This window comes from Lissotriton vulgaris, chromosome 7 (assembly GCF_964263255.1).
Source record: "Lissotriton vulgaris chromosome 7, aLisVul1.2, whole genome shotgun sequence".
Classification (NCBI taxonomy): domain Eukaryota; kingdom Metazoa; phylum Chordata; class Amphibia; order Caudata; family Salamandridae; genus Lissotriton; species Lissotriton vulgaris.
Genome location: NC_141695.1, coordinates 419,775,166 through 419,799,939, shown reverse-complemented (window position 1 = coordinate 419,799,939; position 24,774 = coordinate 419,775,166). Strand labels below are relative to the sequence as shown.

The 24,774-nt window shown below is 44.2% G+C and overlaps 1 protein-coding gene across 1 annotated transcript in view; it reads left to right on the top strand.

Moving 5' to 3' along the window:
• Positions 1–24,774, top strand: part of CA11 (carbonic anhydrase 11 (inactive)) — a 768,903-nt gene that overhangs the window by 738,778 nt on the left and 5,351 nt on the right. Inside the window, exon 8 of the mRNA XM_086928698.1 lies at positions 12,575–12,740. Coding sequence (XP_086784824.1) covers positions 12,575–12,740 — 166 coding nt within the window. The remainder of the gene's footprint in view (positions 1–12,574; positions 12,741–24,774) is intronic.

Here is a 24,774-nt window from a genome sequence, read left to right as displayed (position 1 = left end):
GCTCGGTGGAACTGTGAAACTTAAAACGACCCCATTCACAGCTCAAAACAGCTCTGAACAGAAAAGTACAAATCCAAACATTTGGGCACATTCCCTCTCTGAAGCACTGAAGCCAACAGGCTCGGCGGAACTGTGAAACTTAAAACGACCCCATCCACAGCTCAAAACAGCTCTGAACAGAAAAGTAAAAATTCAAACATTTGGGCACATTCCCTCTCTGAAGCACTGAAGCCAACAGGCTCGGTGGAGCTGTGAAACTTAAAACGACCCCATCCACAGCTCAAAACAGCTCTGAACAGAAAAGTAAAAATCCAAACATTTGGGCACATTCCCTCTCTGAAGCACTGAAGCCAACAGGCTCGGCGGAACTGTGAAACTTAAAACTACCCCATCCACAGCTCAAAACAGCACTGAACAGAAAAGTAAAAATCAAATACTTCAAATCTGATCACAGAGCATTTGCTAAAAGAGAACACCCCGCCCTGGTCCTCATCACTTATGATAGAAAAGGTCCTCAAAAATATATCCTGGAATTGTTCTCACCATATTACAAAATAACATTACTGCATTTCTGGATGGGCTGCTTTTCATCACTAGCTTTACTGCTTTGTGGGCAACTAAAACTGAGACTAGTATATGTTGACTATGTGGTCTATTTCAGGAATCGATAACACACCAGCTCTGCATACGCCCCACTCTCCATGAGGATTGCAGAAGATTTCTTCAGCATCTGTGGATTAACGAGGGGTCATGGGCATTATCATCTGCAATCAGCCACGTATTGAATAATGTGCAGCCACAAGGGATCTCCAAACTTATACAATTTCTGGACATTACATTAATGTAACTAGTAAGAAAAAGTCCAGAACATTAAAAGAAGCAGCGGCCTGGTTGCGAACGTCTTTAGAGACAAAGATACATTTTACATAGCTATGAAATATGTGATACACAGCTTATTTTACTCAAATCACAGATCATTATTAATGCAACACGAACATGAATAACTACATTTTACATGGTCTAATTTCGAAGGTTTTATTATTTTTCCTCTGGAACCAAATGGTTGTAATCTGAACAGTGCAATAAAACTATGCAATATCCCCATTGCTAAGTTACTCATAAACTGCTTATAGATATGTATTTCAAAATATTCACATTACTTGCATTGATTGAACCTGTATTATTGACAATTTGATTTTTTGACTAATCATCTACATAATACTGTAAAAACGAGGTATCAATCATTCTATTAACTCTACTTTGCACTTTTCCACTTTAATGGACTTGATTATCTAAAATAAAGTATTTTTGATTTGATTTGCTGACTTCATAATTCTGATGAGATCCTTAGTTTCCCAACAGAATTAAGAGACCACTCATAATCAGGGCCACTGGAATTATGCGATTGACCCACTGTGGCATTTTTTCACATAATTATAGATTTGCCGTTTTCTTTCGACAAAATACATCGACTGCTGAATGGTCTGCATATATTAGCAAAAAGAAAATGTTTGTTTCTAGCTCAAACGGTTCAAAGTTTACTAAAAACGCAGTGAGACATGTTGCAGCGCAGTGGAAGGCTCTATGCAAAGCTTGACTGGTCGCTTTCCTTTTGCATATTGCTGTGTATGAGTGTTAAACTGGATTTCCTTTCCTTCGCGCACTTGCTGACAGAGGGAGAAGTGCAGTAAATCTTTCCTGTTTCCTGCTTCACCGCTAGAACTCGCGGAACCCGCTGCGCGGGTCCCGCTTCGTGGAGGCAACCACAGAAAAATTAAAGTCAACTGTGCAGGGCTGCGAGCAAGCGGAGGCGGAGGCGCAGGACTACCTGTCCCAGGAGCGCCCGCCCTCAATCAACCCACCTGGGCAGCTCTCCCTGCAGGATACGCCCCTTCCACATCCAGACACTACAAATCAATCAGATCGTTCCCGCGGCGCGGGAGCGCGCGGGCGCGACCGGGAGAAGCCCGGGACAAGGGCGGGACCGTCTGTGGCCGTCCGGGGACGACCGGGGACGGGACGGGCCACCCCCCTTATATCTGGATTCTGTGAATTGTGAGGATAAGTACAAACTGTTTATCTTTTGTAACATATACCTCCTGTTAGTGTAAAATCGGCGATCATGTCTACAAGGGGCAGCCGGAGTAAAACTGCAGCTGGAGGAGCAAAGGTTACTGGTCCCATTGACAATTTTATTACAAAAGCAAATGAGGCAATAGACCATGGTATATCTTTATTGGAACGACGCGTTTCTTTAGAGTTGGCAGAAGCAAAAAGGTCATCATTGGGTTTGCTAGCGACTGCCAAAACACCCTATCGAGACTCTGAAATACCTAATAGACCTGGCGCAATAGTGGAAATACATAGCATGCCAAACACTGTTGACTTATCTGCAACCCAGTCACTGTCAGAATTACAGCTGAGTTTGGAAAAATCACCAAATTTAGATCTGATGGAGGACTTTAATACACAATTGGACATTGTGACTGAGTCTATTCCATCAGTAAATTCTGTAATTGGCCTAGATCCCATTATGATAGAGGCATCGCAAGTCACCTCTAATATTGAAATCACCTCTATTGTTAGTGACACCCCGAACACAAACCTGGACCGACCTGTTGTAAACCCCACCCCTGATACACTCATAGTCACTAGTAACACCATGGATGACTCAATCACTATTTCTAGGAATTTGAGAGGCCTAAGGGAGGGGGATATACAGAAATTATCTCTACAAAATTCAGTTACATCTGCATCTAGTTCTAGGGGGAATCCCCAGGCTCAGAAAAGCAGGGGAAGGGCCAAGCAAAGAATAGTCTTAAGAAAGGGAGTAAGAAAGGAACTGTAGATTCTGCATGTGTAGGGGAAATGCCTATCCTAGGCTTGCTATGCAAAGATTGTACCTCCAACAGTCAATTAATAATGAAGGTTGGAGAACTTGTTAGTGCTCATCTAGCTACCATAGACACACGACTGGGGTTAATAGAAAAACAACTAATTGAACTAAGTACCATATTTAAAGGGCCCCCTGTAAACCCCCCCTCTCCCCCGCAAAAACTGCCCAGCCAACGCCTAAAATTAAGCTACCCCCTACCACCACAACTAAATCTAATGCAGTCCCAATGGTTAAGAACTTGGCAACAAAACCAATAGTGCACACCCCAATTGCAAAACCTCAAGATAATAACAAAAATACTACAGGGGATAATTCTACTATTGGGAAAGATAAAGCCAATGAGGGAAATAAGGAAAAGGAGTGGCATAAAGGGAAGAAAAAACGATTTGCTGCTAATCTCCCCCCAGGCTCAAGTCCCTATGTTGTAGTGATGACAGGAGTCCCTGAGACCCCTGACAACATAGATGAGCCATCCTGGTCCCTACTCAATAAGGTCACACACTGGTTGAATAATAACAGGCCCCTACCATCATACTATGTAAGTAAAATCCTGACAGTACGGAGAGTACCCTGAGTAGGTCATGAGAAAAAGAGAGTTCAAGGCGATTGTGTGATTATTAACTTCGATGACCCTCGCACAGTGGACTATATTTGTTTCTGGGTCAGTGAGGGATATAACGAGGGCATTGAGACAAGGCACCTTTCATACTTCTACCCACCAAGAGGAAATGTCAGACAAGAATGCTATGATGATTATGATTATGGATCGGATGAAGGGTGGACCCAGGTGGGACAGAGAGAATTAGGAAACAATTGGGGAGAATGGGGGAGAAACAATCATAGGCACAATAATAACAATTATAGGAACTACCAAAGATGCCCTCTAGTAAGGGATATCACTTGGGGGTTTCCCACATCTAATAGATTTAATAGTTTGGATATGGTAGACTGACTCCCATCACTAACTGAATCACAAAACATTATAACAGATGTTAGTGTCAGGGAAAAAATCACTAATGAGGCTGAGGTGGGAAGTAGACAAACAGATGAGATACACGCTATATTAGCACAAGGTTTAGTTAGTGTACTGGGTCAAATAGTGCCCCAAGAAAAGGAAGAACATGCCACCCCCCATGACTTGGTGGCACATGGAGGTAATGAATACCCAAGGGTGCAAAATAAGGAATTTAAGATTATAAGTTGGAATGTTGCAGGACTCCAACAAAGGGTCTCCGATTTTGAATGGCTAAAGGTAATTTCTGATAAGGACATAATATTATTCCAGGAAACCTGGGCGACAACAGCGGTACATATAGAGGGTTTCCATTGCTATTGTATTAATGCCGGAAAGTCTGTTTTTGGCCGCCTGATTGGAGGTTTACTGATAGGGTTTAAGATAAGCATAGGGGGGTCTATAAAATTGATCCCCTCAAAAAATCCAAACATTCAAATAATTGAGTACACCCGTAGGGTTCCATACTATCTTATTAATTTTTATAACAATGATTTTAGCTCTACTCCGACTAAGAATTATATAGAACTTTTCGGAGAATTATCTAAAATAGCGGAAAAATCCCATAATCAGGTGAGCACTAGGACAATATTGGCAGGAGATTTTAATGCCAAGTTTACAACATCCAAAATGAATAATGTACAAATAGATAGGGCTTACAAACTGGGTGAAGAATTAGAATGCTTCCTTAATGAACACATCCTAACAGACATAATGGATGTCAATAAAAAGGAACTACTTACTTATATCCCAACCTTCAGAGGATGAGAATTCTCGAGCACAGTGGACTATATTTTTATGTCCTCTGACCTAATAGATAGAGTTAATAAGGCTGGCGTCCTTGAAACTGCCTTCGGGGACCATAATGCTCTGGAGGTTAACATTGGCTTAGGTCCCCCGAGTGCCTTTGTTCGAACCTTGGGAGCAAGGGATATTACAGTCTCAACTAATACATTGAGATTAAAATGGCGAGGGGTAGATAGTGGCCAAGTAACAGACACAATTATAAGTAATCATGGTTTGTTACTTGAATCCTGCTCTCTGGATGATGGGAACCATCGCAGAATAGTAAAAGATTTCTCTAAACTCTGCAATATTATTAATTCCCTCCTAAGTGTCCCTATTAAATTGATTGCTCCTGAACCAAGGTGGTTTGACCGCCATTGCTCAGCAGCAAATAAAGCTCTCCGCAGAGCTCTAAATTGTAAACCCAGAAGCATAATAGATGTGAGGATCGCTGAACAGAATTATAAAACAGCCATAGGCTCAAGGAAGGCTGCTCTACTAGCTGAGCAATGGGAGGCATTAACAACTGCTGCTGCGCTGGGGAGCAGTACTACCTTCTGGCCTGCTGTTAAAAAGATGCGGGATATGGGTAAGCAATTAACCCCAACTAGCTGTACCATAGCAAGTGAGCAATGGGAACTGCATTTTTCGAAAATATATTCCAGCCCTGGAGTTGTTTTAGAAGATTACGCCCGAGGAAAATTGGAATCCCTAGAAATTACTGTGGGGGAAGTCACCGCGGCCATTAACCAGAGCCTTGGTAACCAGGCTCCTGGGCCCGATGGCTTCCCAATAGACATAATTAAGTACAAGCCAGAATTCTGGGGAAAGATTTTTGTTAACCTTTTTAACAGTCTACCGTTTGTCCCAATACCCGCAACTTGGTCCACGAGTATAATAGTGCCCATTTATAAAAAGGGCAAAAGATCTGATCCCGCAAATTACAGGCCTATTTCGCTCCTGGACAATACATTAAAGATCTTGGGCAGGGTACTCTATAATAGAGTTAATGACTGGGCTGAGGAAATGGGGGTACTTGACCGCTGTCAAATGGGCTTTAGACGCAAGGTTGGGACCATCGAACAATGCCTAAATTTAAATCTTTTAATTAGCAAATATAATATTGCTAAGGCATCACCCATTTACCTTGCGTTCATGGATTTATCGTCCGCATTTGACCTGGTAAACAGGTAAAAATTGTGGTTGATTCTTCTGTTGTACGGCTTGGATCCCCCCTTGGTACATTTCCTCGCCTATTTGCACAAAGACACAAAGGCACAAGTACGGATTGACATGGAGGGTACAGTTTCTGAGCCAATTAATGTAGAAAGAGGTGTGAGATAGGGGTGCGTTTTAGCACCCCTGTTATTCATTATCTATATAAACGGCCTGAGCAACTCCCTCAAAAAGGTCACCCCAGATGTTCCTAAAATTAAAAGATGCCAATTACCGTGTCTTTTGTACGCGGATGACGCTGTGCTTATGGGATTAACACCTAATGCCCTACGTGCACTAGTCAGGGATTTTTCATCGTATATGGGGAATTTGGATCTAAAAGTAAATTTAAAAAACTTATTCATTATGTCCTGTGGGCCGGGTGCTAAGCAATTAAATTCCATTACGATAGGAGCTGATAAGTTGCTCTCAACTAAAACTTTCCCATATTTAGGTATAGTCTTTGCTGCGAACGGCCTGGGAGTGGGCATATTTCCCACGCCACAGGCAAGTTCTCAAAGGCTATAAACTCAATTTTATCTCTTCCCAGACCGAGGAAAGTCGGAGCAACTAATGCAGTTCTAAAGATATATAGGCTCCAATGCATTCCAGTGGCAACCTACGGTGCCGAAATTTGGGGGTCAGTAAAAACCCCCTTAATACAGAGAGAAGAGAATCAGCTCTGTAGTAAACTACTGGGGGCTCCCATTTCATCATCAGGGTTTATTTGCCACTCGGAGCTGAATGCACCTTATATTAGTGATTTTATTGCTGCTAGGCCTGCATTATTTTGGTTGGCTATCTGGGCAAATGAATACGCTAGCCTAACACATGACATTTTGAGGGAATGTTTGGCTTGTGACAAATGGAATAAGATCCCATGGCTTCGTGGTATACAAGAGAGTCTGTCTAGTATAGATAGGGGCGACCTCTTTGAAAATCCATCACATATAAAGAGGACTGATAAAAAAGAATTCCAACTTGAACTGTATGCCACTTACAGGGAAAAAAGACTGTCAGAAGAGATGAGGAAACAAACTGTTGTGTCCTATATTAACAATGGTATATTAACCCAGCAACTCCCACTGTATTTGATATTACCAATGTGTTACTGGGAAAGATCCCTACTATTTAGAATGAGAGCAGGAACGATAAAGTTTTTACTTTGTTTTCCTCTGGGACACAGCTTAGATGACAAGATTCCTTGTCCTTGTGACGGAACCAGCAAACAAAATGATTTACATTTCTTCTTCATGTGTAAATTTTATATGAAATATATCAAATGGTTTCTAGCACCATATTTTAAAAAACATAGACCCCTCTCCTTGAACCAGTCCTATTTGATGCTCTTAAAATTAGAGGATGACGAACTCATATTTCGCACAAGCAGTTTTCTAAAAGTTATTTTTAATGTACGCAGAAGTATGGAATTCCCTTGATTTATTTGCACTATCAATGATTATTGACCTCTCTTGCACTTTAGAAACGTGTGACTTGGTAATTATACTGATAATGTACTTCATAGTGTCTATTGCACCTATTGTAACTGTAATTATAAATGTTGAATTGTATTTTAAACTGTGCTTTTATGGATTTTTGTAATCCGAATAAAGATTTTTAAATTGAATTGAATTGAGTGTTAAACTGATACTAATCAGGTGCAACCAATCCCTAGACCGTGTTAACAAGTGTAACAAGCATTTGCAATGCAATTAGTCTTGCATTTGTGAAATTTAGAGCTATTGGCGATGCAAATAATATTATTTTTCATGTTTTTGTTTTGTTTGTAGTGGAGTGGATATATGTTGTTTGTAGTGGAATTGTTAGTTGTGGAATTGTGTGGGGTGGAATTGTATGGTGTATAGTGTATTTGTGTGTTGGAAATATGTGGTATGGTGCATAAATAGGAAAGCTCTATAAAAAAGATAGAAAGTAAGGTTGAGAGGTATAGGTAGTTTGTGTATGAAGTGGTTGATGAACTCTAAACAGAGTAGTAGAAAACGTGTATGAGATAGAGAGAATGAAGGGGAGAGATGGTTATAGACTCATAAAGAGGCTGCGCTCGTGTATGCAGAAGACACCGAAAGAAGATGAGCAAGTGTGTGTTTGTGGCTTGGATTTTTTGAAAAGTTATGATAAAGAAACTGTGCTGAAAGACCTGAAGTGAACTGATATGAAAAATACTGGATCAGTGTGTGCCTGTGCAATGGAATTATGTGGATAGTAATTATGTGGTAATAAGTATAGTGGACTTATGTGTAGTGGTATTGTGTGTAGTTGAGTGGCATGTATTGAATGGAATTATGTGGTGTGGTGCTGAACTAAGAGGCATGAGATTGACTGAGGCATAGCGGATGAGAGGTGGTGATGCTCCAGCGAGGAGTGCCTTCCCTCCACTACCTACAGAAACCACTTAATGCGCTGTGACGCCATAACTATGGCAGTAAGTGCTAAAGAAATGCCAAAAACTAACTCTAGAAAGCAGAAGGGGGCTCCAGTGAAAAGCCCAGCTGCATTACCCCGAGATGGGTGTGTAGCCTCCGGGGTCAGAGAGAAAGAAAGCACTATAGTCTGGCAGAAGCTCTGTCCTGGAGGTCTGGCAGCAGAGCAGCAAACCTAATTACTGGCACCGATGAGACAATATGGTTGGGATGGTTAGAGTAGAGAGGGTAGTGTACTGTTAGGGTGAGTGGGCTAGGAGCCAGGTGTCCAGAGGGAGGAAACGGGCTATGATTGGACGGAGCGGCAGAGCTCTGGGTGCGAAGGAAGGTAAGAGGCTGGAACTAGAGGCAGCAAAGGCGAGTGGGTGGAGGGAGTAAGTGGTTCAAACTATGGGTGGAAAGCCTAGCACGTTCGTGTGTGTGGGCGGGGTTAAGGGTTTAGGACTGCAGACTGCAGAGTCGATTATGAACAGTGAATTAAGTGGTTCAGGACTACAGACATCAGATCCGGGTATGTACAGACATACAGTGCGGAGCCAGGTGTGCACAGGCAGGGGAGGTGTCAAGGCTACAGAGTGCAGAGCCGAAAATGCACAGGGGGGGGTGGGGGAGTCAAAGGCTACAGACTGCACAGCCGAGAATGCACAAGCAGGGGATGAGTCAAGGAAGAGTGCAGAGCCGGGAATGCACGAGCGTGAGAGGGGTGTAAACTATAGATTGCAAAGCCAGGTTTGCACAGGGTGGTGAGAGGGTAGAACTAAGGGTGGCAAAGCCAGGTGTGCATCGATTGCAATCCGGGCGTGCACATGGCGGTAAAGGTTTGGTGTGCACAAGGAGGTAAGGGGTTAGGACTGTAGGCAGCAGGGCCTACTGTCCACTGGGAGCGGAGGGATCAGGGCTTCAGACATCAGAGGGAAGGGACAATTTAGGGAATGCACAGGGACTGGCAGTGAACGATGAGTGGCACAGCGGGCGGTAAGGGGTACAACTAATGGGGGCAGAGCTGAGTGTGCACAGGGTTGTAAGGGGGTACAACCAAATGTGGTAGAGCCGAGGGGTGGGTGCAGGGTAATAAAGAGGATACAACTAAGCTTAGCAAATCCGGGTGTCCTCAGGGCAGTAAAGGGGTTAGGTATGCAATGCACAAGGAGCCTCTGTCACCAAGAAGCCCTTACCTGCTTTCCACAGCTCTGTCCACAGCCCCTCGGTAGGTCCCAGCCGGGCTGCCTGTCCAGTCCCACAGAAAAACCTCGGGAGCGCTCTCGCATGCAGCGCACAGTGTGCTGAATGTAATTAAGGCACGCCGTCCTGCCTCAAGTAGGACAAACCCAATAAAAAATATAGTGCTTATGATGTAGGAACCTAAGTAAAGGGGCCAGTAGCCATGGGAGGATACAAATGACGACATTGACATCACTAAGGAGGGACTAAATACCTATGAAGGAATCAGACGGGAGCATTTATGAAGGGCAAATACGCAAACCAATTAAAAATGTGGGCGGGGCTCCGTACAGTACCTACACCAGATCGCCAAAGCAGCACTTGTGCGCTGGCTCAGGCTCAATCTAAAAATGAGAAAATAATGAAGTACTACAATTATAAAATGTGCCTCATCATGCCGCATATTTTGCCTTTTCTTCCTGAATAATTTATTCAACTCTGCCACATAATGTGGCCCTTGTCTGCCACATAAATCCAGTGGCCCTGCTCATAATGAAGGCCTCAGTATAAATAGATCAGCCATATTAAAGCAATTGACAATTTGCCAGTTGTCAGTTTTTCCAGTGTCCTGCATTAAAGAACTCTTAAACACATTGGGGCATATGTATCAAAAAAGAGTTTTGCGATTTTTAGCGATTTGCAGTTTAAGAATCGGAAAATTCAATCTATGTAGAATTTGCAAAAAAAAATGCGAATCACAATTAAGGAATACCTTCCCATTCATTCCTATGGGCAAAGAGGATGGTAGGAATGAATGGGAAGACATTCGCAATTTGCGACTACCAAATAGGTAATCACAATTTGAAACTGCAATTTCAAGGGTGCAAAGGTGTCGAAAGGACACCCTGTTGCACCCCTGAAATATACATGTGTGCTCATGTTGCGCACATACATGCCCTGAGGGCCATATGCCAGTTTGAGAAAAGCAAAAAAGGGCTTTTTTCTAGAAAACGCAAATTACCACCAAATTGAAGTTGGTGGTAATTTGCGATTCCTTGTGGCCAAATAGTAAATTTCTGGTGCTTCCAGAATTGCATTTAAGAAATCACAATTTGCAATTCCTTAACTGCATTCGCAAAATAGAGATTCGCAAATTTTGCGATTCTCTATTTTGTGATGGCCTTTTGGGATGATGCATCCCAAAAGGTTTTTTTCCCATTCGCAAATGGGCAGATTCTGAGAGATTCTGAGAATCGGCCCGTTTGCAAACGGGAAAAAGACTTGATACATATGGCCATATCTCACCAAGATACTCAATACATTTCTAGAACAATAGGATGTGCAAGCACCTCATAACACCAGAAAAATACCTGTTTAACATAAAAATTAATGCAAATCGCAAGAGTTCACTCATGATAGACCTATGTCCAATTTGCCTTTCGTTGCAAATATTTTACTGAGGGAAGGTATTATGTAAAGTACTACTTCTCTGATAGAGTGCCTCCAATAAAGGCTGACGGCGAAGAAATGAAGAAAAGTACTAATAAAAGCACATCCACACATTCATTACTGCAGTGAAAAGATAAACTTCAAATTTATAACCATAGTACTGTAAACTTCACATGAGAAAATACGTTTCGTTGCCTCAAAGACTGCATGTAATAATTTCTTTAAACATGAAAAGAACTCTTAATTGTCACAAGGTCTCTTCAATGTGATTTTTCTATACAGCGCACATTTAAACCCTTGCATCCTGATGTAGTTTAAATGCGTACAGTTAAAACAAGTATACATGAATAACATACCATGGGCTGAACTGTATGTACACATGCGCAGAGTATAATATTCTATGAATTACCATTTTTGAGGGAAGGTGGCATCATGACCCACTTGAGGCTTCACCTCTCGTGAGTCATGAACTCTCCCCACAAAAGTAATAAATAGCATATGACATCAGCATATATACTATAATAACATGACAGTGAAAAATAAATGGAGGCCAAAAGCACATTATTTAGAGCAACTGAGCTATTAAGTGCATATTGGCACCTTTGTTAATACAGTGCACAGTTCCAATTCAAGTTTAGAACTACATTACTCAGATTTGACATTACAGAACCAATGTTTACTGACATGCATGTTGCATGTAACCATTACACACAGGTAAATAATCTGCCTAGTAGTCACAAGGCCTCTTCAGTTTGATGTCAACTTACTGTGCACATTTTACCGTTTGAATCCTTAATTTTTTAAAACAACTATACATGAAAAATGGCATGGATGTGCAGAGTATAATATTATATTATGTATTCGCATTGTTGAGGAGGGGAGGGCATCACCACCCACTAGAGCCTTTGCCTCTCGTGAGTCGGGGCCACTCCCTGCACATAACAGGGGTAATAAAAAGCATATACACTCTGTGTATCTGCATATATACTATATGCATATGTACATATATAGTGATATTCATATACACACACACACATATATGCATATATATGTATTGAAGTTTTGTAAATGTATTCAGTTATGATGCACTAAATGAGATTTAGTACATTTATAAAAATTCAATAAAGTGTAATTAAAAAAATGAAATGACGGTATGTGACACGTGATGAAGCTTGAATTAAAATATATCATAATTAAAATTGAAGTGTACATGTATTTCTATGTAGTTTTCAGGAGTGGTAGGACATTTTTAGGGTTCGAAGATGGTAGTTTTTAGGGGTGATGTTGAATTTTTAGGGTTCAGTAATGGGTAGTTTTCCCATTGCTAACGTTTTGTGGCATTAATGTGCTGAAAAAGATGTGCAAAATATTAATAAATCAGTCTCTAAGTTTCTATCCCAAGTTTAATATTCTATGCAACGTATTCGTTGTGTAGACTGGAAGTCCTGTATACTCAGACACTATTATTAACACTTTTAAGAATGGTTTCAGGACTCCAGCTGTTCACCTGACCACACGTGGAGCACAGGCTGATAAATAATATCCCACTGCCGTCCAGTTCAACCTCACGCTCATTCCTTCCTACTCTCTGACTGTGTGTTTGTTTTCCTATAGGTGCACTCGCTTCGCCTTCTGAGCCAAAGCCAGCCCTCGGAGATCTTCCATAGTATGAGCGACAACTTCCGGCCCGTTCAGCCACTTTTTCACCGAGGGCTGCGAGGGAACATTGACTTCCGCAAAGCAGGAAGAAAATGTAAAGGAGCCAACTTCAAACTTCATGGTACATAGAGATATGTTTCACGTCAATTATTACAATCACCTTATGTGATGGGTCAGCTGTTTTGGCTTTTAGTACCAAAAAGAGGCATTGCCTCAACTGTCTGGGGAGGACCACGCAACAAGCATACATTTTGAAAATGTATATTTTAGTGGACCTTTATTTTATATTTATCTAGGACTGTTATTTCATTCTACAAAACTTAATAATTTGTCGCAAGTGGGGTTTTCTTGTATTAAACACTAATAATATTTATTTAATTTAAGAGCCTCATGCCACCATTGTCTATAATGATGGATTTGACTTTTCTTTCTAGTTTGGGTTCCTGCAGGGGGTTGTTTCACAGTCAGTCTAGCTTCTGTTCACATCTGGAATTATCAACAGTGACTCATAGCTACATATGCATTAATGAAGCCACATTCATTCGTGTGCTGGTCATTGTGAAGAAGCAGGGCTGAGAACAGGCTTAATCAACTTATAGACAGTCCCACCAACAACCAATATTAATTTTCAAGGGCAAGGTGAGTTCATAAGCTGAAAGAAATCCAATAAGGTAATATCTGTAGAAAAACATAAACAATATAATATTTCCTGAACCCTCGACACTGTTTATGTGGTTAAGGTTAAATTCACTTTTTCTGTTGCACATAATTTAGATAACATTAAACAGATATCCTTCACAGCATTCATTCACGTCCTTTATGGAAAGGACAGGAACATATGGGATGAGAGTCTCAAAATGTAGCATGGTTTCTTTAGATGTGTTTGTTTGAGTCCTAGAGACCAGATTTCCAGGGTACTATCCAGCGGCCTCCTGTAAAGCCCCATGCAGACACTGCAAGCATTGGTTCAAGGGATGCTTAGTAGTTAAAGAACCAGTCGGACTGTTTTGTAGGGGTCTGCTGTCTTTGTGAAAACCTCACGCAGCCGAGTGTAGCCTGCAGCAGCACTGCCCTCTTAAGCTTGATTGCTCGTAAAGTAAAAAGTAGAAGCCTATGCAAATTTGTGGCATAAAAGTCAATTAACCAAAATGCCAGGGAATTGACAATACACATGATTTGATCACAATGACATAACTGGATGTGACATCATATGACCTTTGACCCTGAATCTTTCAAGGAAATGGCCAGATTAATTTATCATGATAAGTGACATCACTGAAGTGCCTCAATCATTGCCTGATCAATATAACAACACAACACAGACCAATGTCTATTTTAGATAACACCTATATTGGGATGCTGCAGCCCTGCAAGGTACCACGCATCAGGTGTTAGACTAATGCATTGCAGTGCGGTGATCTGCATCACTACACTGAAATGCATTGTCACACATTTATAGCGCCTCTTCAGCAAAGCCGGTGCGTTACCTAAGTACCACTGACTGCCAATTTGGTGTTAGCTGGCAGTGCGAGTTGCTGAAGCTGCCTCGGGTGCTGGCTCAGGCAGCTCGCTCTGGCCAGGGCTAGCTACAATGTGTTAAGTAACTGCGACAAAGTTACTGACATCACCACATCGAGACTTGTCTCATGATTTGCCCAAACAACAGCAGGAGACTAGGGCCAAAGCCGCACGCACAGAGTTCAGTTTGAATTGCAGCCATTGATTTGGACCCACACGGCCGCAGCGGGAGACTGGTTATGCGTGCAGCCTGGCCCATGGCCAGGTGCTCCACGCCCATTGGGCTAAAAGGGCTTCAGCCCCCCCCCCCCCCCCCCAGCCCCCCACCCGTCGTGTGTGTCAGCCCGGCTGAGATGGCTTCCGGGGCACACACACAGCTGCACCTGAGTAATTCACAGATCTTTAAAGGACCCTTTACTTGCTGACGAGGCTTTGTTGTTTTTTTCACCCCTTCTAAGAGCCCCTGCATCTCCACTATGCATATTGCTGGAAGAATTTGCCCCTAATAAAAAAATTTAGTAGCCCTCGCTCCCACCGAAATTTGGTTCTAGTTTTAGCTCTGCCCACGGCCCTGCACTGCACTCCACTGCTGGTGCAGCCATGAATGCAGTCCAAGTTCTGGACTGCGGCGCTCCTCAGACCGGCAGACCGAACTGTGCTGGGGAGTTCTCGCGGCTGGCTGAGTGAGAGTTAGTGTCACGATTACGGTCAGCCCCGAGGCATTCAGGCTCAGTTTACTCCAACCCTGCACTGCCTAAGAGCCCAGCCACCCTCACCGTGCGCCAGTGGTGGAGGGGGGTGCCTTCCAGACAGTCATTGAAATGTGACACTGGGATGGGGGATATCCGTCCACCATGCACCTCCCTGAACCGTTTGCCACACTTCACAGATGTGGGAGGGGTACCAGACTCTGCACACCACCCAGAGCTCTGCCCTGACCTGGCTGGCATCAGTGTAGGTTAAAGTCGGCTGGGTGTTTCCAGAACAGAACAATATACTGCACCCAGCTGAGTCTGGACTGCTGCCAAGCAGGGCATCAAGTGGCTTACAGCCATTCTCATTTCTATTATTGATGGTCTACCAATGCAAGGAGATGCATTTGCATTATTAGACCTATACATTGCCTATGAAATCAATGCACAGGCTCTCCACTTTAATCAACTTTAACACATTAGTGCAGAACTGAGCACTCTCATGGATCATGCCATTCCCGTCCAACAGGACCTAGGAAGTCAATCTACTACACTTTCACTCTCCACCCCAACAACTGGAATGTGGAGTTCCTCGCGGGCTGTATTGTTGTTGCTTTGAACCTTCAAAAGCAGCCTTTGCTGTTAGTCATGACTCCTTTAGCTTTCTCCACCGCAAGATGTAGATAATGTACAGATAAGACTTTGTGCTTTGTGTACACCTGAGGCGGAAAGCCGGGTGTTAGGCTACTTGCACCACTTCGTTTTTTAAAAACTGAAAATCTTCGTTAAACCTTTGATTTGCGCCGTATTTTAAGGGCAATTCCTGCATTCCTGCATTCCCCACACTCTCTGACACATTGGTCACAGACCCTGACTTAATAGTGGTTTTGTGGCGGCCATATTGAGGGAAGTAGGCAGTCCCAGCGCTCTAGCGCCAAGACTACAAAAGGAGGCATCACGAGAACTCGCGAGACTTTGTGCTTTGTGTACACCTGAGGCGGAAAGCCAGGTGTTAGGCTACTTGCACCACTTCGTTTTTTAAAAACTGAAAATCTTCGTTAAACCTTTGATTTGCGTCGTATTTTAAAGGCAATTCCTGCATTCCTGCATTCCCCACACTCTCTGACACATGGTCACAGACCCTGACTTAATAGTGGTTTTGTGGCGGCCATATTGAGGGAAGTAGGCAGTCCCAGCGCTCTAGCGCCGAGACTACAAAAGGAGGCATCGCGAGAACACGCGAGACTTTGTGCTTTGTGTACACCTGAGGCGGAAAGCCGGGTGTTAGGCTACTTGCACCACTTCGTTTTTTAAAAACTGAAAATCTTCGTTAAACCTTTGATTTGCGCCGTATTTTAAAGGCAATTCCTGCATTCCTGCATTCCCCACACTCTCTGACACATTGGTCACAGACCCTGACTTAATAGTGGTTTTGTAGCGGCCATATTGAGGGAAGTAGGCAGTCCCAGCGCTCTAGCGCCAAGACTACAAAAGGAGATGGGCACTCCTCCGCACAGCGGACGCGGACAGCGGCGCCGTAGTGGCGCCAAAGTCAAGCCAAAGTCCTGCCCGTCTGCGCCCGTCCGCGCAGAGTCCGGGCCCAGGGCCAGAAACTCTGTACCGGTCACATCCTACATGTCACCTACTAAACAATATCTATTATCGTTAAATACCCATACTTCGCACTGGCCTCAAACCACCGCGGTAGATAAGTGGATAGGACCTTTTAACTGCCCACAATGTAAACAAAATATTGTACTCTTTATGACAACACGCCCCAAAAACGCTGATAGGACTCTCAAGGGAGGCCTCATAAATGCACGTTCTATGTGCAAGAACGCCCAACATGTATATGACCTTATTGCTGAAAAGGACCTCGATTGTCTAATGGTAACTGAGACGTGGCTCAAAGACTGGTCCAATCCGGATATAGTTAAAGCTCTACCCCCGGGCTTTCTAATTCAGAGATTGGACCGACCTCTTCAACGGGGAGGAGGACTAGCAATCATACACCGGGATTCCCTTAAATGTTCCACCATGGAAATACCCAAAATAAAAGAAGCAGAATGCCTGAGTTTTAGTCTGCAAGCTCATGATTCTTTTACTTTTTCCGGTCTATTAGCATACCGACCCCCCGGACAAGCAACCCGCTTCTTGGAAAGCCTTGGGGAAGCACTTGTTAACTTAATTCTACGATTTGCCAACTTCACCCTACTAGAAGACATAAACTTACATCTGGACAATCCCAAGGACCCTAACGTCGTATGCTTTAAAGACATCCTGAACATACTGGGTCTGACAATCCAAACAGAGGAGCCAACTCATAATGCTGGGCACATATTAGACTGCATCTGCTCGAATATCAATACAATTACAGTAGAACCACCACTGACCCAAATATGGTCAGATCATAAGTTCATCAGCTTTAATTTAAAAATAGATAACAATAAAGAAACCAATCCAATTCTCTGCACTACAAGCTCAACCCCCTGCTGGAAAAAAATCACCGAACACCCGGATCTTACGAACTGGGTAGAGGCAGAAAAACCATCACCAGTGGGAAATGTGATCACTGATTATGAACACTATAAGAGTTGGATGAAAACTATTGGGGAAAGACTGACAACAGTAGGAACCAAACCAAAAATGATACAAAGGAAAAAATCCGCTCCTTGGTACACCAAATCCTTAAAAGTCACACTTGGAGAAGTGAAACTTCTAGAAAGAAAATGGCGACGCAAATACAAGAGAGAAGATAGGGAAAACTATAAAAAGGCCAGGAGGAATTACCATACCTCTATCAAGCTGGCGAAAACTAACTATTATACCAACCTGATCGAGTCGACCAACAACAACCAAAAAGAGATATTCCAAATAGTCAACGGCTTTAGAAAACCCAAAATATTATCTCAGGAAATCCCACCGTCCCAAGCCCTCTGTGACAAAATTGCGGAATATTTCGAACAGAAAATTACAAACTTTACCAAAGAGTTCCCACAGATCAGTCAGCTAGCATTAAACATAGCCGACCCTACCACCCTAAAAGATACACCTGGAACCACAACATGGGACAGCTTTACCATGATCAACCCAGCTGAATCCTCCCAAGCCATCTCCAAATTGAACTCAGGCTCTCCCCTCGATCCCTGTCCTCCTCTACTACTTAAGGCCATAAAAGACTAGGTCAACCCAATGATCAATTCAATACTGAACTCTTCCATGCAAACAGGTGACATCCCCACATGCTGGAAGGTCGCAGTAGTCAAACCTCTCCAAAAAAAATCTATCCAAGACCCTACGACACTGTCAAACCTCCGACCCATATCACTTCTCCCAGCATTATGCAAACTTACAGAGACATGCGTAAACAAACAGCTCACCGCATATCTAGAGAACAATAACCTTCTCCATCCAAATCAAGCGGGTTTCCGCTCTCACCACTCCACTGAATCTGCCCTCATCTTCTCGACGGAAACAATCAGGGCCGCTTTGGATCAGGGCAAAAGAGCAGTCCTGATCCTACTGGATTTATCCGCAGCATTCGACACGGTGTCCCACAATATTCTACTTCATCGCCTGAGTAGTGCAGGCATAGGGGGCACCGTGTTGAAATGGTTCACCAATTTCCTGAGACAAAGAAAACAGACCGTCATCCTAGGGCCATATCACTCTGAGGCAAGGGAAGTCCAGTCCAGGGTACCTCAGGGCTCCAGCTTAAGCCCTATATTATTCAACCTATACATGGTCCCATTAATTAAACTCATCTCTTCCTTTGCTATTAGTTCAATAGCCTATGCCGAAGACACTCAACTAGTTTAAATTCTAGATGAGGACGCGGCAATTGCCGAACGCTCCCTTAGGGATTGTCTGAAAGCCACTTTTGAGTGGATGAACACAAACCATCTGAGATGTAACACCGCAAAGACCGAAATCCTACCCTTCGGGAAAAACAATCTGTTTTCTCCCCAGACTTGCTGGCCATCCAACGTAGAAGCCCCGCCGAGCACTATAAAGAGTGCCCGAAACCTAGGAATCAAATTCGATGAGGCATTATCCTTTAAGCAACAGACCAGTGAAGTGGCCGGCTCCTGTTTCAATGTCATCAAGAGTCTTCGGAAATTCTTTGACTTCCTCCCCTTATCAGCCAGGAAAACGGTAGCGGTGGCATTAATCACATCCAGGTTAGACTATTGTAATGGTCTATATGTAGGGATCAACAAAGCCTCCCTACATAAGCTGCAAATGGTACAACACGCCGCAGCAAGATTAGTGCTAAAAATGCCAAGAAAGTTCTCGGCATCTGCAGCACTTGACATTCTTCACTGGCTCCCCATTCAAAAGAGAATCCTGTTCAAACTACTGATAATTACCTTTAGGGCATTTCATAAAAGAGGCCCAACATACCTGCTCAACAATTTTAATCGTTACTACCGCGGGCGTCATCTGAGATCTGCGACGGCCAACCTAATGATTATCCCAAAGTTCCGACTGGCCACTAGAGGGGGAAAGTCTCTAGCGGTCAAAGGATCTAAAGCATGGAACAAACTTCCACCTCAAATTCGGGAAATCTCTTGTGAGAGCAAATTCAGGAAAACCATTAAAACCTGGATCTACAACCAAGCAGCCACCACCTGTAATACCCTGGTTTAAAAACTTAAACGCCTTAGGGGTCACTACATCTCCCACCCCTTTCGGATCACACAAGCACAAATAAGTGCCAAGATGCTCCTCGGAGTGATAGAGCGCTATATAAATTCCCAATCAAATCAAATCAAATCAAATCAAATAAGTCTTAGATAAGTCTTAAAGCTGGAAAGTCATGCATAGCCTGATTCAAAAGAAGGAAGGAATGGATTATCTGTCTAAAAATGATAGATGTGTGAGATCTACAGACTCACACAATTAACCAAAAGGAGGCAAATACATGACACCCACTAGAGCAACATCTACGACTACACACCATAAGATAAGAACTGTGGGGTAAAGAAGTTTCAAGTTCAATGGATTTGTCCATTCCTGCAATTCAACGTACATCACACCCTCTAAAGAACCTTCACAACTAGACAGCAGGATAGAGTACAGGACTGAAGAAGACAGCACATGACAAACCCTCAGTCCTTTGAGGACCTGATTAAGAAGAAAAAAACAACAGCATGGCTCAACTCTGGCTTCCCAGAATCCTTATTAACCTCATCTGAAGCATTCGTCAAGCGACGCTCGACTAACCACCTGCAGTGTTCATGCATATCTTCTCTTCCTTGAGAGAACTATGTTAGCTCCCTCTCCCTGCAAGGCACCACTGCAAGTCAATTGTATTATATACATGGTACTGTACTTGAGTACATTTGAGCACCTTGCCCCTACAAACACTGACAGGAGCCCCTTCCCCTAGAGGCTGGTAAGCCAAAAGACTTACAAGCAAGGCTCACATTAACAGCCTTTCCCTACATAAGACTCAGATGATATACCAAAATACTGTTTGATGGCACAATATGAAAATCACAGAAATGTAGTTTATATGTTTAAGCTATGTGCTTAATTACATATGCAACCCATGCTCCTTTTAGAGACCCCCACTTCTTTCATCCCACTTAAAGCCCTGATGTCAAGATCTTCTATTTCTTGTGATTTGCCACCGTTTTTAAGATCATCTTAGAGTTTCTCGTTGCTCAAGTGGGTGTAATCTCTGATATTTATATGTTTCTCTAGTCTTCATTACTAGATTTTGCTCTCGAGAAAATGTCACTCATAGTCATTGAATGTCACTAATAATTACGCTGAAATTTTGAAAATGTCACACATAAGCAATCCGAAACCTTGGCAGCTATGATTCTGGCATGATATGCTGCTTCCTGATGCCAGTTACCATAAAGCAAATCCAAATAATAAAACCTTGAATTTACATCACTTTGTTTAATACCTTGATGTCCACCCTTAGTAGCTAACCCTGGTACTTAAACGAAGGATCGATTTGGGGAATTCCCCATTTTTAAGTTATTTGTGGGACGTGTGTTTCAGCAAACGTGTGTTCTTCAACTTGTCATCACACATTGAAGTCTCTTGAAGACATGCCCCTAAGCACTCTCTCATAACTTTCAGTAATAGGTTTTCCCTTTGATAATTTGCCTTGGTAAGCTTCAGAAAATATAAGCAAAGGTCAGGGGCTTAGGCAAATCCTCCATTTTGAAAGTCAGTTGCTTTATCTGCTACGGAAAACATCGCTTGGGCAAAGCCGTGAGGAATATGGGTCCCCTTACCTATCCACGGCCCCCAGATCAGACCACCATCTACAAAGGTCCTAGTCAAGATTGAGATCTCCCAACCTCACAACAGCACTCTCACTAAGTATCTTCAGTGGTCTCGCTCCAATGCACCATTTTGAACTTACTATTAACTCAATGTTGCCAGTGCATCCAGCTCATGTCATGTATTACTTTTAGGATTATTTTCAAAATCAGTGAAAATAAAAACGTTTTCTTTCCACGGTAAAATAACATAGAATGAAGCAGCAATGATTTAAACCTGTGCATGCATCATCTCGCATGAACATATTTGACTCATGACTAAATGGTAGCCTCAGCATTATGACGTGCTTGCGCACATGCGTCACCTTGCATATGCGCTTATGAATCATGACGCTCCTGCGGCCATTCTTTTTCACCAGGTTTTATGTTCCAACCACGTAATCCCCAACCACGCACATCTGAAAAATGTGGTCTTAACAACGATTGTGTCTTAACCACGCATGCCTTTACCACGCCCTTACAATTAATTTAGTTGTAATTACATATTTGGTAAAGGCATATGAGTTGCTAAGGTTCTGCTCTAGCCCCCTTTCTATGTCCTAAAACCCACCCAGCTGTCCTGATGTACGACCACAGCCTAAAAAGGCACCAACTACCGCACCCTGAATCCTAAAAGCGGACCCCAGCCATAAATACAAAGCCCACCCCGGCCCTTAAAACACCCCAGCAACTCTGCGCCCTGAGCTGTAAAACCCAGCCCCCACATTTGAATTCAACCCGACCCCCCCACACCTAAGCCCTAAATCCTTTACTCCAGAACTCAACCCTGCCCTTAGCCCTAAAACCTGCACCCCATAACTAAAAAAACACCCAAGACCCACACCCTAAGCCCTAAAACCGCCCAGCCGTAAAAAGTATATTATTCCCGTCCTAACTACCTAGCACCCCACGCTGAGCCCTAAAACCAGCCTCCCTGCCAAAATAAGTAATAAAAAAAATCGTACTCACCAAGTTCCTCGCTCAGGCATGAAGTTTCCTCCGACTCTCCTCCCAGTCCTCCTCTACCCGAGACTAGAGCGCTCACTACCACGGACGTCTAAACCACGCATTTGCATGGTTAATGTGGTGTTTGTTTCTAACACCTGTAGGCCGCACTCTGGGGAAATACTGGCAATGACCACATACACTCTGCTGGTACTCTCTGGGCCAAGCCCCCGAGTGGTCTTGAGCCCTTTCATTTATACGCTCGGGCGAGCCCGCCTTCGGGGTACGTGTACCTATCCACGGTACGTGAATGCGTGTCGTGCGTGAGTGAATGGGCTGGGTGGCTCCGTCACCACATCCCTCCAATCTTTTAGATATATGACCATTTCGGGTAACTGCCCAGTCTTTCTTGGCACACTATGCAAAGTCTCTTTGGCTGGGGGTTGGGTTTGGGGGGAGAACAGACTTCTGGCTCTGGGAGTTCTCTCTGGATTCCAAACCCTTCGACATTCGTTGCTTCACTCTAAACCTCACAGTCTTGGCTCAGTGGCGCTTCCTCCACTAGTGTTTGGACTTCAGCGGGGTGCTGTGGTCGCTCTACGTGGCCGGGTATGTCGTCTGCGGGGACTGCTCCTTCTCCATCTTCCCAGTCCTCCGTGCCTTGAGTGGTGCTTGGCACGCAGTGTCTGACTTTTTTGAACCAGCAGGTTTTCCTTGTGAACACTAGATTAGATTAGATTAGATTAGGTTCTATAAAGCGCGTAGTCACCTGTAAGTATCCCAGCGCTAAGATCCACACATCTGAAGGTCACTGGGGCGGGGGGGAAGTCAGATCAGGGGAAGAGGTGCGTTTTTAGCCGCTTCCTGAATCGGAGATAGTCTGGTTCCGTTCTAAGGTCGCGGGGTAGAGAGTTCCAAAGGCGGGCAGTGTTAACAGAAAAACGCCGCCCACCTGTACGTGGGGTTCCCTGCATTGCTGATATCATGGTGCTGTGGACATTGACAACGTCCCACACTTCCGGCTCATTCGGGGTGCAATACTTCCAGTTAGGGTGACGATCCTTTACCATGACTTGAACTCCCACGTGGATACTCATGGACTTTGCTCTTCGAGCTTGACTCGTCTTGTCATTGGATGCTTGTCTTCGAGTTTGGGCTGCACCTTGATCGAACATGGGCAGACTCCCCGGGTTGTCTGCCGGGACGCAGTCTCTTGGAACTCTCTTGAATACCAGCTGGGTTGGGGCACACTGTGTAGTGCAGTGAGGGGTATGGCAATAGGCTCCCAAGAACTGCGAGAGGCACTGTTCTGCGTTTTCTCCCTTCTCGACCCCGATCGTGAGGGCCCGGTTCATGGTGTGCATAAACCGCTCCACCTCTCCATTCGCCTGGGGCCGTAGTGGTGTGATCTTCCGGTGTCGGATTCCTTTGGAGGTTAAGCATTCCTGGAAGTCTCAGCCTTGGAATGGCGGCCCATTATCAGACTTGATCTCTGATGGGAGCCCCATCATGCAAAAGATGCGCTCCAACGCTGTCTTGACATGGTGAAATGCAGTTGATGGCACCAACTCCACTACTGGGATTTTAGATTGAGAGTCGACCAGTATCATCGTGTACCGACCATCTGGAAATGACCCAAAGTGAATACTTACTTTGGACCACAGCTCCCGGCATGGATCTTTGGTGATCACTGGATGGGGACGGGATCACTGCCCATGATGTTGCCAGAGTGTCAGGTCTGTACTTCTCTTTCCAAAGCAGCGTCCATCCCTGGGAACCAGATTTTGCTTTTTAGTCTGGCTTTGGTTTTCGAGATGCCTTGGTGACCTTGATGCGCCAGGCGGACCACCTCCTTTTGCAGGCTCCTCGGGATGACAAATTTGGTCCCTCGCAGAACCACACCATGCAGGCCTACGCTCAGTTTGTTCTGCAACCTCCACACGTGTTGTTGGAAGAGTTGTTCTGGAGTGAGGGAGCTGACTCAACTGGTCTTGACCCTGATGAGGCATTCATCCGCCTCGGTGGCTTTTCTGATATCTTCAAGAGTGAGGGTGGTAGGGCATGCCTCAAGAGAGAGGCCATCTGGTCGAACTCCTCTGTGCACTCTTCATCCGTGGGTGCGCATAGCGGTTAAGTCTTGCCAGGGTGCCGCAACAGGAAGTAAGCAGGGTTGTCGGCCTCAGGCCGGAAGACCACCTCAAAGCGATATGTCTGCAATTGCACGGCCCAGCTTTTGATCCGGGGGGAAGAAAGTCGGATGATGCCAGCGAAGAGCGGGACGAGCGGTTTGTGATCAGTGATCATTTGGAATTTGTGTCCGTAAAGGTATAGATGGAAGTGTTTACATGCCCAATTGATGGCCAGGGCTTCGCGCTCTATTTGGGCATATCTCATTTCAGTGGCGGTCAGCGCTCGGCTGGCGTAAGCGGTCGGGACCTATTCATTGGACTCTGTTTCCCGCATTAGGACTGCCCCCTGTCCTACCGGGCTGGCCTCCACCACGACCTCTGTGCGCCGATTGGGGCAGAAGTATACCAATACTCGATCATTGATGAGAGCTTCCTTGACAGCCTGGAATGCTAGATCTTCCTTCATGGACCATGCCCATGGCTGACCAGCCTTTGTGAAGGCGCAGAGTGGTTCGGATAAGGACGCCAGATTGTGGATGAACGGACCAAAGTATGTGGCCATTCCCAGGAAGCTCCTGACTTCAGGG